This window comes from Triturus cristatus, chromosome 8, assembly GCF_964204655.1.
Source record: "Triturus cristatus chromosome 8, aTriCri1.1, whole genome shotgun sequence".
In the NCBI taxonomy this organism is placed as follows: Eukaryota; Metazoa; Chordata; class Amphibia; order Caudata; family Salamandridae; genus Triturus; species Triturus cristatus.
The window spans coordinates 400,193,937-400,211,840 of NC_140591.1; the positions used below are offsets into that span (position 1 = coordinate 400,193,937).

At 42.6% G+C, this 17,904-nt stretch overlaps 1 protein-coding gene across 2 annotated transcripts in view; it reads right to left on the minus strand.

The window, feature by feature from the left end:
- MRPS31 (mitochondrial ribosomal protein S31) overlaps positions 1–17,904 on the minus strand; it is a 193,479-nt gene that overhangs the window by 35,153 nt on the left and 140,422 nt on the right. The window contains exon 5 of one of the 2 annotated variants that reach the window (XM_085621771.1): positions 1,708–1,784. In XM_085621771.1, the coding sequence (XP_085477897.1) occupies positions 1,708–1,784 (77 nt within the window). Of the gene's footprint in view, positions 1–1,707; positions 1,788–17,904 lie in introns of both variants that reach the window. The other variant, XM_085621770.1, reaches the window with a different exon arrangement.

A 17,904-nucleotide genomic window follows, 5' to 3' on the forward strand; every position in this document is an offset into this window, starting at 1 on the left:
CCTCCATTATGGGCAACTGAAGTTCAAGGGCCTCAGCCGCCCTCCCCATGACCACTGTTAAGGAAGCACCATCTGCTGGAGCAGGGCCTGGTGGCGAAACCAGGCCAGTGTCTGGTGGGGTGTCCAGGCCACGGGCATCCTGAAAGTCATCCTACCAGTTGTCGTCGGTATATGGTTGGGCAATTTCGGAATCAGGATCAAAATGGTCATTATCAGAATTGGTTCCAAATAAAGCATGTAGAGTGTGAGCCCTTTCACGAGGGAAGAGCAGTGTATCGAGGTCGAAGTGGAGCCAACTTGGAGAGCACCATGGGTTGCACTGCATTGTCGGAACTGAAGCCAGAGCGGAGCACGAGGTGGGTCCAGAGAGTCCAAATGGCACCCGGAGAAGACCTGCCAGTGGAGTCACAAATGGAGGCCTTTTCGGTTCCTTGGTGTGCCAGAGGGAGCCAGTAATGAGCCAAACAGGCGGAGCATGGATTCACAAATATCCTAGATTTGCTGCAGCATCGCCATTGGCTCCCAAGAGGATTGGTTTTGGGAGTGAGATTGATAGGCACACTGATGCCCCTGAGCGTTCTCTGGAGTTTGAGAATGGTGGAGAAGGGGCAGAGTCCCACTTAAACTTTTTATGTTTCTTTTTCGACTTACCCGAAGACTTTGAGAGTGGCTAAGATTAGCTACAAGAATGATTTTGGGAGCTGAACCCGGTCCTTCCCTTGGACCTCAGCCGGTTCCAGCGTGGAGTTTTCCAGTGCTTAGCAACGTAGAGCTTGACTTCTCGTTCCCAGCTGGCCTCGTGGTTCATCAAGACACAGTCACCACAGTCTATGGAGTTGTGTTCCAACCACAGGCACCACCGATAAACCTGATGGGGCTCTGTCACAGAAATGTGATTGCGGCAGTCCTTACAAGGTTTAAACCCTGTAGTTTTGGGGTAGGGGCATTTTCCTAGCACACTGGAATATTAAGAAACATTTTGGCAAAAACAGTCTCAAAGAGACAAGGAGTAGCTCTGGGTCCACGTCCGGTGGCATAGAAAGAGAGAAACCGGTGTCACTGTGTATGGGTGGTGCTTATATGCGACTTCGCACATCACTCTCAGGCAGGAATGACGTCTGCACGGAGCGGCACAACGTCTTAAACCGAGACAAAGGGGTAAAGGTGGGTATGTAAGGCAGAAAAAGAGGTAGTTAAAAGTTAAAGGGTGGTGAAGTAAGGATAGGTAAAGAGAGGCAACAGTAGACGAAGGTAGGGAGAGAGGCAAGCTTGAGGAAGAGACAGGGGAGAGCAAGGAAGAGAGAGTGAGAGAGATTAAGAGGCTTGTGTTTGTCCCGATCACTACCAGTTGCACACTTTGCTCATGCCTTAAAAAGTCTCTTTTTATGTACATCAAATGACCACTAGCTCAGATATATAATTCATTAATTTATTCAACGCACTCAGCTATGAATTAAATCGTAATCCTGTTTACATTTCCATCCTCGTCCTGAAACGCCTTACTGACTCCGTTTTTCAAGCCAGAATAAGTCATAAATCCAAGATACCTTCTGAAACTTACCACTGCAGACGGAACAAATAAAAACGAATCGTTTGCGTGCGTTTCTGTACAAATGCCTATATTTCTTATCAACTCCCACAATATTTTAAGAACATAATGCATTACCAAAACACTTTAGCAAAATCATTCCTTGATGCTCAGCTTACCCAATTCAGTAGACACTTCGTCTGGCATTGTCGCAGCATTAAATATATTGAGTCGTTTTCCTATGTACAGCCCCCGTCTACTGATTAGGAGAAAGAAAAAGAAATTAAAATTCAACGAGCCAAAAGTGAAAAATGCTCGGATTCCAAACTCTTTTGGATAAACCGAGCCATTTCATTACAACCATCAACACAGCCTCTCCAGGAGCCTTCCAAACAGCGCACCCACTGAATTGCCAAATTAGCTAACCTGCCTGTTGGCAAGACAGACAAATTAATCTTTGCATTCAGGATAAGCATACATTATGCAGGTAATTGGGCACAGTAGCTCAATTCCCCACTCATCCCTTAGCAAAATGATTAGCATAATTGCGGGTTATTCAAACACTAATTGTTTTCTATCGAAGTGCTTAGGAAGCCCAATTTAGCAGAGAGCAGCTAATTAGGTGCAGCAGTTGTGAGTCATAGCTGAAAATATGTACACATTCTGGCTCCAAGTTGTAATTTCTGCTACATCAAATATTGCACAATTCAGAACAAAAACAATGAATGACGATCAAAAGCTTCCCTTCCTTACAAACTAGGCGCTCATCTGGCATTCATCAATGGTTCTCTGTCCTTCGTCGGTTTTTACTGCCAGTGATTCACGGGAAGAGCCGCTCAAGGCACATAATTAGCTCAGGTTGTTCTCTTCGAAAATGAAAACCCCAGAACAATTCTCTTTCTGTTATCATTCATGAAATAGGCTCCATTTGGATGTAATAATGTGTACAAATTAATGAAAGAACAGCTATTGACATTCGAGATAACATACAGGGCACACGGACTTAAATGTTGACTGACTGTTGCAATTTAGTATTTCGGCCCTTTATGTTCAAAATCAAACATCCCTTTTTGAGCGAACTGGCTCATTTGATAAAACCCAAGCAAATCATTTCTATTGGGCACACAATCTCTCCTGTTTGCAGATTGTTTGCCCCCCCCCCCCCTCTGAAAATCCTACCGTGTCTGCCTGCTTTATTGCATAATCACGGTTGCCACAGTAACATATTGCTTCCCTACCATTATAATCCACGCTAGTGGTTTGTATTCAGGTGACTAAACACAGACTGCGCCACTGGCGTGGCGGGCAGAAACACATCATTATTAAATTATAATGCACAAGGTTTGTGGCTGGCACTTGGAGATTAGATCTCATTTTACATTCCAAGGAGGATGGTCTAGCAACAATAGAAACACGATATTTCTAAAAATATTGCCTTTAGTAGAATATGCACATATAATACAAACAATGTTCTTACACCGGAATGTTCAAAGACAACATAGTTTCTAGAATATTAAAGGAACTAAGAAGGAACGAAGAGAAAAGAAGAAAAATACTACAACATTGAATTGTTGGTGCTACATTTTCCTCGAACACCATTCGGAACACGTAAGACCAATGATCATATATATTTTTTTTAAACAATTTATTAATTAATATTCACGAAAAATAAACAAATTAAAAACCATTCAACTAATATAGTAAAATGAAAGAGTTTTTTCAGCAATATACTCAAGATTAGATTAAAATACTTGTAGAGCGCATGGCTACCTCGGCAAAGAGGCATCCCAGCGCTGAAGCAGGAATAAGCGGGGAGCAAACGAGGAGTTAAAGCTGAGAGAAGAGTCAGGTCTTCACAAGCTGTCTGAAGGCCTGGTGGTCAGGGTTGCTGCGGATGTGTAGAGGAAGAGAGTTCCATAAGGAGGGGGCCAGTCGCCTGAAGGAGCGACCGCCAGATCTGGTCCTTCATATGCATGCATTCACGCAAGGAGCAAATTAGCCGAGCGCAGCGCTCATGGTGGGGAGTAGAGGGCGCACAGGTCGGCAAGAATGTCTGGGCCGATCCCTGTCAGGATCTTGTGCGTGATACAGAGCGCCTTGAAATGAACACGGTGTTCGAGGGGCAGCCAATGCAGGCGGAGGAGGAGATTGGAAGCATGGCTGTACTTGGGGAGGGCAAAGATGGCGCGTGCTGCAATGTTCTGTACCAAGCAACATAACAGTATTAATATAATGTTGATTCTTGAGCTATGCCTCAAAGAAGGACCCTTCTAGGTTCAACGAAGAACTCCCCACTGACTAATCTCTCAGATGACTCACTGGATGAAGGATGGACTTGAATTTTGTCAACACATTTCGGCTAAACCGTTCGATGACATTAGACGTCCCGTGGACGAAACTGATTAATTAAATTAGGAAACCCAGTAAAGTTAGCACACAGACATGAAAGACAAATACCACCCGAATGGCACTGGCAGGAGGAGTGCACGAGATCCCATGTTGTTGGAATAAAGTAGGTAACTGAAAATACATTTCCCTAGATCCATGCAAAAAGAGAATGAATTGAAAAGGCTATCTCATTGTACTCCTGTTGCTGAGCACAATAACAGTAACAACTCAACAAGTAGGGAGCAGAAGTGGACACTGTCCCTTGTTAAAAAAATTTAAGGAGCAACAATAATGTGTTCTATGTTGCGTGCTGTGAAATACACATGAGTCAAAGATAAATGCTGGGGGATTTGGAAAATGAGAGTTAGAGCGGGCAGTGACTCCCAATCTGTTAATGATTGAACTGGTACTACCTCCCTTTAACAGAGGCCTCGTTTAGAGGAGAGCACACCACATTTGGTGATGAGCAGTCCACAATGATTCTAGGCGGAAGATTAACCTGAAGCGACCCAAGAATTTGCATCGGGAGCAGGAAGTGTCTGGAACTTCGTCAGCAACCTGGTGAAAAGCTGTCTGATTGGGGGAATAAACAATTTGCGGATTTGGGGGCATAAACAAAGAATATAACACAAGAAGAACAGGAAATACAATGTATTGTCGCGCGTTCGAGCTGAACCCTGCACGCGAACACAACGGCTGCCAAGCAGGCCATGCATGAGCAATCAACATCGGCTGCACACTCGTAACTGTTGTCAAGGAACAGGACGCCAGGATCGTTGAATTTCCATCAGCGAAGGGCATTTAAAGGGACAATATATATGAATAGACGCAAGCACCTTTCCATTGCCAGCAAGCACATTCCACAATACAAAATTTACGTATAAACATCAAAATACAGCATACCCAGGAAAAACAAAATAATAGAACATTTCTGAGTGTTGGCAAAATATACATAGAAAAAAATGAGAAAAAGGGAGCACCAACAAATAAATATATTTCTCAGTAGCGCCATCATCGAGAGTTGCCTAATGGAAGGACTAATTTTACCAACTACCTTTTTAAACGCACCTGGTGAACTTGTGATATTATAGGAAGTTTGAAAGGAGGGCTTTCAAGCCTATATAGTAGCCATTGGTGGCAACATATTTAAAGTAGCGCTAAGTAAAAATGCTTAAGCAGTGTTTAGGGGCAGAAGGCTGGCGCATTTCGACACATCTTGGTCCATTGCATTTTGAAGAAAAAGATGAGGAGGTTCTGGATGAGTCTGAAGTAGCTATAAAAAAGAAACAATGTGGTGGAAAGATGTACATTTATTAGGAGAGGTTAATGTCTGGGTAAATCAGCTGATAATCATGGCTGACTAACGTCAGAGGGCCTCCACCTGCAAGTACAAAGATTTTCTGGGCAACATGTTAGGAGACCAGTTGGTGCTGAAGATAATAGACAAACAACCCCAAGAAAGGTTGCCTAATACCGATGGTTTGACTCTAAAGAAAGTGGCTAAAATACCAAAGAGAGTGGAGAATACCGAAGAAGGGTTGAAGGAGATGCTGTCTGGTGGGGTGAACAAAATCACAGGGGTACAGAAGGTGACCCATAAGGATGGTTTTGGGAAAAAACGAAGAGGGTGAAAGTTCCAGGTGGGACAAGGAAACAGTGTGTTACAAATGTGGGCTGAGAGGTCATATTGCAACCAGTTCCACTTGTCCTGGGATGGGACAGATTTGCAAAAGGTGCAAAGCTAAAGGACATTTAGCCAGGATATGCAAAAGTAAGAGTGAACATTTTTTAATAAGAGCGAAAAATGCAGTTGCGCTGTGGAAAGTGGTGACGAGAATGAGGTGTCACAGGAAGTTTTATTGCAGGTCTGTGAAGTAGGAACCGTGAACCAGACAGACAACCCATTCTGTACAATATCCATTGATGATGTGAAGGTCTAGGTGATGGTCGATTCAGGAGCTCGGTATACCCTGATTGGGGAACAACAGCTGGACAAGTTCCCCAACAGAATTTTGAGACCCCAGATGTTATACTCGTGGCATATGGCAACAAACCAACTGATTTTGTTGGATACTTCGAAGGTGTTTTGGGCTTCCAGGGTGTCGCTACCCAGTCAAAGGTGTACATTGCAAAGCATGGGTCTTGCCTGTTGAGATGGACACAACTAAGGGAGTTACAAATCAGACTGCATCCCAACCATCCAGATCAGGTGTTGGGGGTGATGACAAGCATAAATGGAATGTCGGAATACATGTGGAAGAGGAAATTTCACCACGTTTATTGAAAGATTTCTATCACAAGAGAATATCGAAGGACGCAACTATGCTCTAAGCACACTCTGCACCCTTTGTCATGAGAGAGCCTTTAAGGAAGGAGCTACGCAGACTATGTGAAGAAAATATTATTGAAGAAACTGAAGAACTGAAGCATCAGAGTGGTTAGCTCCGATTGTGATTACAAAGGCGGCCAATGGGGATCTACAGATGTGCGTGGATCTTCGTGATCTAACTGCAGCAATATGGGTGGATAGGCATCCTTTGCCTAACATTGGTGATATGTCGGCTTTGGTTAAGAGGGCAAGACTGTTTTCCACGTTGGACTTGTCCTCCGTGTACCACCAAATCTTATTGCATCTGGAATCAAGGCCACTAACTTCTTATATTACACCTGATGAAGCATGCCTGTTTGTAAGCATGCCCTTTGGTTTGGTATAATTTGTTCCAGAATATACCTAATGTGTCATATTCCCAGGATGACATTTTGGTTTTTGGAAAGGATAAGGAGACGCATGACAGGGTGTGGGTTGACAATCAAAATGGAAAAATGCAAGACTGAAGTGAGAGGGGTGGAATACCTGGAGCATTGGTTGGATGAGAATGGTGTTTCGCTTAGGATTAAATTGGTGAATGCTATGCAGGATGCTCCGTCCCCTGTGAACAAGGATCTGCTGTGATCTTTCCTGGGTATGGTGGCACATTACTCACGTTTCAAAACTAGATTTGCTGACGAAACACTGCAGGTGAGAAAACTAATGACTAAGAACTGCAAGTATGAATGGTGTGAGGGATGCAAAAGTGAATTTGTGAACTTGAGCAAAGATATATGGCCTGCTCCCGCCTTGAAACCATTTGACACTCATGACAAGAATATAATCTGCGGGGACACCAGCAATGTCGACCTGAGGGCAGTATTATTACAGCGTACATATAGAAGTGAAGTCAACATAGCCTATGCGTCAAAACTATTAAGGGGAGAAGAGTTATCATACTCCACCAGTGATCAAGATGCTTTGGCCTTCTGGTGGGAGGGGTTGAGCATTTTAAGAAATTTGTTTGGGGTATGGAATTGTTTTACATAATGATCATCGTCCATTGGTAGATGTTTTCACTACAGAGGGGTCAGGTAAAGCTTCTGCCAGAATAGCAAGATGGATGATGAGAATAATGGAATATAAGTACATCATGGAGTATGTATCGGGAAAGAAAAATGTGTTGGCGGACTGCCTGTTATAGTTGCCGGTCTATAGTCTGGAAGAAAATGGAGTGAATGAAATGGATTGGATGGTGGTTGTGGTCAGTGTGGTGGCTGTCACATGCATTCCACATGAGGAATGAATGCAGGCTATTAAAGATGTGGTGTTGAAGGAAGTCATAAGGTATGGGTCAGAATGATGCTCTAAGAATGGCGATGCGTCGGATCGTGCCAAAAATTTCCGCCACATAATTGATGAATGGTTGATTACTGAATACGTTTTGTGGAGAGGAGAAACATTTATGGTGCCTGAAGTTTTGGGGGAATACAAATTTGGTGCATTAAGTTTCATGTGGGTATGAGTGCAACAAAGCGCAATCTAAGGGCTGAATACTGGTGGTCTAGTATGGATTGAGATGTTGAGTGGAATATCAGAAATTGCACACCTTCAGTGGGGAGTGACAAGTCTCAAAAGACAGTGGAATATCCGCCTGTGACTACTGACTAAACGAACGCCCCACTGAAAGAAATTGGGTTTGATATATCAGAGGCATACAATGTTTTGAGTTCTGGCGTTGTGTATGCTAGTGTTGCAATTGACTATCATTTCAGGTAAATAAATAACAACACAGGAGCTGCTCAAAATAACCAGTGACCCCTTCAACCTTCAAACGTCATCCTAATTGTCATGACCACATAGCGGCTATTTTAATACAGTCTAGAGGAGGGGTCCTGGATCACCTGAATCTTTGTAAAAAAGGATTGTGTCTGTATATATTGTCTCCCCTACTTTCTCCCTACCAACAGTGTACGAGAAAGAAAAGCATGCAAAAGTGACAAAAATTGGTGAAAAAAGATGCCAGTGCCTCACGGGAGTAATACCATGGGAGTTTAGTAGACTGGTACTCGCCTGCTTCCTCAGGTTCTCATCATTAGCAACTGCCATCCTATAAAAGATTTTTTTTTTATGTGATGTGAAAAGAAATGCAAAAAGTGCTGCATGTGAACATTAGGCGCCGGTATACACATCCGGGCCCAAAGTAGTGTCAACCCTAACAGGACTGACTGGGTCTGTTCAGAACCCGCGCAAATCCTAGTTAAAAATAAGCTAAACACCACTAGCTATCTGACTTTTTATTCCATGCTGTGTGTTTCCTCACTTAAAAAACCAACATGTTTCATTGCCTCAAGAGACTTGCGGCAATTTCATCAGGGCAAGGGTCAACTAGCCACACTGCACCATTATTTATCAGTGTTTTAATTTTTTATTTTATCTGCACCTAGGGGAGACAAAACCAGAAACATCCAATCAGCAGTCTGCACCACATAGACTCTTATATTGTATCGTGCTTAATAAAGGGTCACCTGAAACAAATGAGCATATTTACCACATTGTCGCACTCCGTTTGCATACCTATACCCGTCTACTTTGTGGATTCAATTTGTGTCTGAGTGTACCAGTCCACTCTTTCACTGGCCGCTTAGTAAACTGCATATGCGTCAGTCTAAGGAGCAAAATAAAAGATTTAAAACCAGCGTCATATTTATTTAAGTACAGTCAACTGTGCCCTCCAAACTGCGTCTTTATCGTACGTTTATCCATGAAAAGCCTGATAAAAAATTCCTCGAACACCAGTGAATCCAGAGTTGTCAACAGCTCGATGTTTCTCAAAATTAAAAACTGCATGGACTACATAACCCCATTAGCATGTGGGCATATCGTGTTGCGTGTTTCAATCTTTCAATATGTATACGCCGCCATGTCCTTGCTTAAACCCCATATAAAAACAGTGCCCAATTTGCTAAGTAAATCACTGCCCGCTCACCTGGTCAGCCCGCGAACCCGGCCTTAACTCAGCGTCGCCATACTACACCGGATTACCCGTGTCTTGTATGCGCAGCGCGTCGCGTCGCGTTCGCGCATGCGTATTTCCTTGTTTTGTACTTTGCAAGTATAGAGGGGGACGGCTGCCATCTTATGTAGGTATTGCCATAGATAACCTATACTCTGAAAATGCTGAACTATGGATCCCAGATGCTAAACCAAAAAGGAGGCGGCTCTGTATCTACATGTCCAATGAGCTTGTTATCTAAAAACAGGTTTATCATAATGTATGTTCAAACATACGTTGTCCCGTAAATAATAGTGCAATTTGCATATTACTCGTAGATATCACGCTTTATAAAAAAGAAGTATGGCTCGGTCTTCCACTTGTGCCATCCATAACAAACTAATACGGGGGAGTGTTGTCTCGAGAAGCATTTTCATCAGAAATGTTTTTAGTATGGTAATATATAGATTCACTCAAATGCTGTACTTATGAAATCTAAGTATGCCACAACAGAGAAACCCTTAAACTGGGGCCAACATGACCATGTACAGATACATAACATAGCTATATTTGTTGGTATAGAGGGGAGGGCATTGAATACATATTCATCGAACTGCAACCTTGTTCCATTCAATGAAGTTGTTTAGCCCCTGTTGATCCACCCCCTCCTGATAAATCCATCGTGCTTCTTTTGTACACAACCTCGTTTCCAAATTGTATTGATCACCCATAAGTCTTTCCAAAACTACCCATCGCACATCCTGGGGACTGTGTTTGGCTGTTCGAAAATGTTGCACGAGCTTCGTGGTCAATTTACCTATTCTCAAGGTACTAAGGTGTTCCTGTATCCTAATCTTGACCTTACGTGTCGTGAGACCAATGTAGTGAAGTCCGCATGGACATGTGAGTCTATAGATAACATTTAAAGTGTTACAATTACTGAAACTGTTGAGGTGCCAAATCTTACCTCCCACCAAGGTGACACTTTTAACAGACTAAGTAAGCTCACAAACTGAGCATCCCTACATTGATAATGTCCCGATGGTATCCCTGTGTTTCTAATTTGTTGTGTGGGTCGTGAGTGAACCAAGCGATCTCGCAAATTAGTAGATCGCTTAAAGGCAAATCTAGGTTGGGGCATAGTCATGGTGGAGGTACTCAGCAAATGCCAGTGTTTTCTGATTATTTGTCTGATTTTAGTAGAAAGAGGTCCGAATGTAGTGACCACTGGAATACACTCCCCTCTACTCTTAGGTGTTCTTTCAAGCAGTGCTGCTCGTGGAGTATTAAGGGCTCTCTTTTTTGCTCGCTTAATGACTTTTCTAGGATATGCTCGCTCTTCCAGTTTGCGGGACAGGTCGTCTGCTTGCTCTATATACACCTCAGTAGAGGAAAAGTTCCTGCGGTATCACAAGAACTGTCCTACGGGTAAATTGTCCTGAAGGGCCCTAGGGTGATAGGACCTATAACGCAATAGCTAATTCTTGTCTGTTTGTTTTTGGTGGACATTAGTGGCTAGTTTGTGATTTTCCGCCTTAATATCCAAATCCAAGTAGGTCGCTGTTGCTATTAATGGTCCAAGTGAACTTTAGACACTCATCGAGGTTATTAAGCCAATTCAGAAACATGTGGAGGTCAATTTCAGTGCCTGTCCAGATGCATAACACGTTATCAATGTATCTCTTCCAGAGGACAATGTTCCTCTGGAAGAGATTGGTGGTATGATTGGTGTGGTTTGCTTCAAACTGGCCCACTACATTCGGACCTCTTTCTACTAAAATCAGACAAATAATCAGAAAACACTGGCATTTGCTGAGTACCTCCACCATGACTATGCCCCAACCTAGATTTGCCTTTAAGCGATCTACTAATTTGCGAGATCGCTTGGTTCACTCACGACCCACACAACAAATTAGAAACACAGGGATACCATCGGGACATTATCAATGTAGGGATGCTCAGTTTGTGAGCTTACTTAGTCTGTTAAAAGTGTCACCTTGGTGGGAGGTAAGATTTGGCACCTCAACAGTTTCAGTAATTGTAACACTTTAAATGTTATCTATAGACTCACATGTCCATGCGGACTTCACTACATTGGTCTCACGACACGTAAAGTCAAGATTAGGATACAGGAACACCTTAGTACCTTGAGAATAGGTAAATTGACCACGAAGCTCGTGCAACATTTTCGAACAGCCAAACACAGTCCCCAGGATGTGCGATGGGTAGTTTTGGAAAGACTTATGGGTGATCAATACAATTTGGAAACGAGGTTGTGTACAAAAGAAGCAAGATGGATTTATCAGGAGGGGGTGGATCAACAGGGGCTAAACAACTTCATTGAATGGAACAAGGTTGCAGTTCGATGAATATGTATTCAATGCCCTCCCCTCTATTCCAACAAATATAGCTATGTTATGTATCTGTACATGGCCATGTTGGCCCCAGTTTAAGGGTTTCTCTGTTGTGGCATACTTAGATTTCATAAGTACAGCATTTGAGTGAATCTATATATTACCATACTAAAAACATTTCTGATGAAAATGCTTCTCGAGACAACACTCCCCCGTATTAGTTTGTTATGGATGGCACAAGTGGAAGACCGAGCCATACTTCTTTTTTATAAAGCGTGATATCTACGAGTAATATGCAAATTGCAGTATTATTTACGGGACAACGTATGTTTGAACATCCATTATGATAAACCTGTTTTTAGATAACAAGCTCATTGGACATGGAGATACAGAGCCGCCTCCTTTTTGGTTTAACATCTGGGATCCATAGTTCAGCATTTTCAGAGTGTAGGTTATCTATGGCAATACCTATATAAGATGGCGGCCGTCCCCCTCTATACTTACAAAGTACAAAACAAGGAAATATGCATGCGCGAACGCGATGCGCTGCGCATACAAGACACGGGTAATCCGGTGTAGTATGGCGAGGCTGAGTTAAGGCCGGGCGTGCGGGCTGACCAGGTGAGTGGGCAGTGATTTACTTAGCAAATTGGGCACTGTTTTGATATGGGGTTTAAGCAGGGACATGGCGGCGTACACATATTGAAAGATTGAAACACGCAACGCGATATGCCCACATGCTTATGGGGTTATGTAGTCCATGCAGTTTCCAATTTTGAGAAACATCGAGCTGTTGACAACTCTGGATTCACTGCTGTTCGAGCAATTTTGTATCAGGCTTTTCATGGATAAACATACGCTAAAGACATAGTTTGGAGGGCCCAGTTGACTGCACTTAAATAAATATGACGCTGGTTTTAAATCTTTTAGTTTGCTCCTTAGACTGACCCATATGCAGTTTACTTGGCGGCCAGTGAAAGAGTGGACTGGTACACACAGACACAAATTGAATCCACAAAGTAGAAGGGTATAGGTATGAAACCGAGTGCGACAATGTGGTAAATATGATCACTTGTTTCAGGTGACCCTTTATTAAGCACGATACAATATAAGAGTCTATGTGGTGCAGACTGCTGATTGGATGTTTCTGGTTTTGTCTCCCCAAGGTGCATAGAAAATAAAAAATAAAAAACGGATAAATAATGCTGCAGTGTGGCTAGTTGACCCTTGCCCTGATGAAATTGCCGCAAGTCTCTTGAGGCAATGAAACATGTTGGTTTTTTAAGTGAGCAAACACACAGCATGGAATAAAAAGTCAGATAGCTAGTGGTGTTTAGCTTATTTTTAACTAGGATTGGCGCAGGTTCTGACCAGACCCAGTCAGTCCTTTTAGGGTTGACACTACTTTGGGCCCGGATGTGTATACCGGTGCCTAATGTTGACATGCAGCACTTTTTGCATTTCTTTTCACATCACATAAAAAAAAAAAATCTTTTATAGGATGGCAGTTGCTAATGATGAGAACCTGAGGAAGCAGGCGAGTACCAGTCTGCTAAACTCCCATGGTATTACTCCCGTGAGGCACTGCCATCCTTTTTCACCAATTTTTGTCACTTTTGCATGCTTTTCTTTCTCGTACACTGTTGGTAGGGAGAAAGTAGGGGAGACAATATAGACAATCTATACAGACACAATCCTTTTTTACAAAGATTCAGGTGATCCAGGACCCCTCCTCTAGACGGTATAAAAATAGCCGCTATGTGGTCATGACAATTAGGATGACGTTTGAAGGGGCCACTGTTGAAAGCTTATCACTGGTTATTTTGAGCAGGTCCTGTGTTGTTATTGATTGATGAGTGGGGGGCAACCTGCCCATTTACTCCCTAAGCTCCTTGTTGCATATTATCATTCCAGGTAGCCAGAAGTCAAGTTTACCGGTCTGGTCACCACCCATGAGGGGATCAGTTTCATTGTGAAGGGGTTCCTGAAATCACAGTGACGGACAATAGTATGCAGTTTGTTTCGCGTGACATCTTGGCGAAATGGGGGGTAGAACACATTTGTTCTTCTGTTTATTACACCCAGGGGAATGGACTGGTGTAAAGCTGGACTAGGACAGAAGAGGAGGGATCACAATTGGCTTTAAGTCAAGATAGTTCATGGAAGGATGGTGCAAACACATTGATAGGAGCGTATCGCGCTACTTCCAATAATGCCACGGGTAAGACACCATTCGAGTTTATGAGAGGATGAAAAGCAAGGATGATTTTGTCCAAGGGAGTGCAAAAGCGAAGCTTGAATGGGGTGTTGGAGTTGGAGGCACAGGAAATGTGTGGCTGGGACATATTGGCTGGTCGGATGAGAGTAAGGCGTGGACACAAAGGGAGGAAGGGGCTATCAAAGTCCTTAGATCCTTTGCAGGTAAGGAAGGTGAGCCCACATACAATGGTACTGAGAGATGGCAATGTGTGAAAGCTGAAGAAAGTTGTTAAAATGGCAGTGTGTCTCACCAAGGAGTTGGACCAAAGTTCTGAAGGTGTTCTGAACGTGTTCTGAATGGTTCTCTTCCTGCTACATGTGATATGAATAGTGGGAGGACTCGGTAGATGCTCCGGTGGTGCAAGGTTTATGTGATGTACTGATGCACACGTTTGTTCTTTGCATTTACATGCTTTTTGTTTAGATATATTTTGCTGTAGACAACTGTGTTAAAGCTTTTGAGTCCCAGATGTTTTTGTTATTTGGATGTTCTATTCATTGGGTGTTGCCAACACGTGCTAGTGTTTGCAAAGGAGGGAGATGTGTTGTTTCTTGTGTGCTGTGGAATACACACGCATCAAAGAAGAATGTTGAGGGATTCAGGGATGGAGAGTTGGAGCCGGTGGTGGCCTGACTGTTGTATCCTGATGTGTTAATGATTAAACTGGTTCTACCTACCTAAAACAGACACCTCATTTTGTGGAGAGAAAACCACATAGGTCTATCCTCATCTCCAGTTAATCCATGCTATCTCAGCTTTGGCAAGCAGTTTCAATTCAATACATGTGCTGGCTGTGTAAAGAGGGTACAGAACATGTAGAGTTATATTGGGGCCAGACCACCATCCATCATTAATTTCCCAGATAGTCTGGAGCCATTGGAAGCTAGTTTTTGAAGGAAGAGGGCTTTGAATGGCATCCATTCTACTTTCTCCAACCTCCCTTCCCCGGGTAATTGCAGCAGGCATGAGAGACGCAATTGAGGAAAAAAGGAACGAAAGCGAGAGAGGAGAGAGAGAAAGGAAGAAAAGGAGAGAGATACGAAGAAAAGGAGAGAGATACGAAGATAAGTGAGGAGGAAATGAGCCAGGCTGGTTTGAACATTTTTGCCAGGGCTGCTTTTGGCTACCGGTCTAGGCCCGAGTTATATTACTTTAGTCAACACTGACAAAGCTCTACTGGACCTTCTGGGGACCTTGTAAAGGACTCCGAATGACTTCTCTTGTTTTGAAGATGAGCTATTTTTCTGATACCAACCCTTAAAAATCAACATTAATAAAAAAGGATTGAATGGAAATCTCGGTCTCTAGGAAGGCTGAAATACAAAACAGGCTATACCCACAGGGGTGGATAAGCAACTTTGATGGATGAAGGGAGAGCTAGAAAAGCACATAATGGTGAAAAGATTTTGCGTGTCTCCAGACTAAAGGGGATTATTGGCAAGATAACAGACATCTATATATAGTGCAGTAGTTACATGATATACAGCAGGCATGCATAGGTCAACACATCACAAATAAATGTTGCACCTATAAAACATGCAACTAAGGGCTTAAAAAAAATAATCAGATTCAGAGATCAAGTAACATCATATTCATATTAGATCAGCTAGATTAAGCAACAGACAAGTAAAACCTGTTTATAAATCTTTCAAAAAGTAAGAGAAAGGAAGAGAAATGTAACTAGATAGGCAGCAACCTATAGAGGTTGGAGAATGGGCATTGCTTTTTAAGGCGCACACAACACCTGCATCATGCCGTCTCAGGGGCAGTTGCTCCAGTTCGTTTAGATCGGACACTTGGGATCCTGCCGTATCTGCAGTCAATGTTAATTTTCTTTCATGGGGGCGAGGAAGGGTTGTTTTTGATTAAATGGAGATCACCCTGACAGAGAACTAGTATCACAGGTAACTTGCCCTTCTCTTCAGGAGAACTCCATTGACAATCACATCACTGAATAGAAAACCCATTCCCTGAACCCAAAATGTTGGAAAAAAACTGAAAACATCATGTTCTCACCAATGAGACTCCTAAAAACATTGCCTGTTCCTTCTGGGCGTCAGCCATAGTTTGAATCAAGTCAGTATTGTCTTATGAAGTACGTATATCTCAAAAACCATGTAGGCTGCAGTAATAGCTATGCGGAAGAGCTTTTCATAAAATCTGCGGTAAAGAAGACTTATTGATCAGTTTGAATGAAGGCCCTTTGAGTTCTAAAAGGACTACCTTGATTTTCAAAGAGGTAGAGGGTATCTGAGTTGTTTTAAGTCTTTCCTAACTCTCCTCCAGGAAGTTATTAAATAGTGGAACCCTGAAACAAGATGTTTGTGAAGGACATTTCCTGTAAGCCGTAAAGGTATCAAGATGTACATTATTAGAATTATCATGTAATACAAAGATATGATGCTCCTCATGAATATAGCCCAAAGGAGGGGGGGTGGGTAGAGTCTGTTTGCCTCTTGTCCTTTTCTTCATTGAGATCCAGGTTATATAGACATTTCCGGCTACTTAGGATATCTAAGTGGTTAAGAGACACCTAAAAAAGTGGGGCTACGTAACATTTCCTCCCTTCCATTTGCTTTCTATCGTCCACTGGCATGGATCTACAATCTTCACCCTACCTACTCACACTTCTTTTTGAGCCATACTTTACATTTCTTTTCATGTTACAAATAGTACATGTACGAACACACTTTGTTTTGATGTGCGTTAATTCAGTAGTTCTGTTATGAAAAAGCATTGGAGGTCTGCGCCACAGAACAGTTTTATAGCCTTATGGGATAGAATTACCTTTCTAACCAATAATGCTTCACACGCTTCTAGGACCAACCACCATCTCATCATGGTGACAAGTCTCTCATAGTCTTTTCTCCTTCAGAAGCAGATTTGCCGACCCTACCTACATGGGAGGGCAGTCACAGAGACTTTCTGCCATACTTCAACAGTGAGGCAGAAGCATTATTATGCTGGGTGACTGCCTCAGGTCTACATACATTTCTCACCCTATACCTTTATCAATATATACTCTACATTCACTTTCTCATTTCTCCCAAACCCCATACCACTACTATGATCCCCCCCAAAAAACCTTTCTAGACTCTCCCCTACTCTACCCATCCTTGCATCATCTGACACCTCTTTTACTATACCGATCCCCCAAAACAAGCCTTTCTAAACACTTCCCTCTGACTCTTCCCCTCCACATCCCTTTTTATTCATCCTAAACCTCCTCCTACTGCTATGACCTACAAAACAAACAAAAAAAAGTCTACATTCTTCACTATTCTATCCCTCCACCATCCTTTCCAATCAAAGTAACAGACTAACATGTCCGCTTCACAAATTTCATATTTCAATATACGAATTCACCACCAATCCTTTTTGGGTTCCAGAGTAGTGTGCTACTTGCTTAAAAAGCACTTCAACACCTCACCAGGGGTAGCAAGCACTATATAAATGCAAACTGTTTTCCCTCTTCTATCCCTCTGCTACCCTTCTCTATCCAAATAACTGAATAACATATCCACCACTCAAATTACTTTCATATTTCACTATACTAATTCAACACTAATCCTTTATGAGTTCCGGAGTAGCGTGCTACTCACGGAAAGAGCGCTTTGACGCCTCGTCAGGGGTAGTAAGTGCTATATAAATGCAATTACAATACAATAAAGAGCTGAAACTCGACTGATTGTTCAAGAGTTGTAGTGATCCTTTAGATTGTATCTGAACTGAACTGTCAAAGACGCATTTGAAATGTTATACAGACAGTGTGGACCATAATGGATCGAAAGGCCTGAAGATCTGAGCTGTCAAAAGTATGCATTTTCAATATTTGAGAAAGTTACCATATTTTGAGATGGGAAAGAAAGATGCCTAGCTCCACTGACACATTCACAAAAGCAATGCAGCATTAAAAGCTAGACAAGCAAACCTGTTGAATGAAGAAGGAACAGTGTTACCTGCGTACAGCAGCTATCAATTTCTGAAAACGAAAACAAACATGAAAGTGTATTGGGCTCTCATAGAGATTAGCACCCTGCCCTTTCTTTACCAAAGTAAATTGTAGGTCCT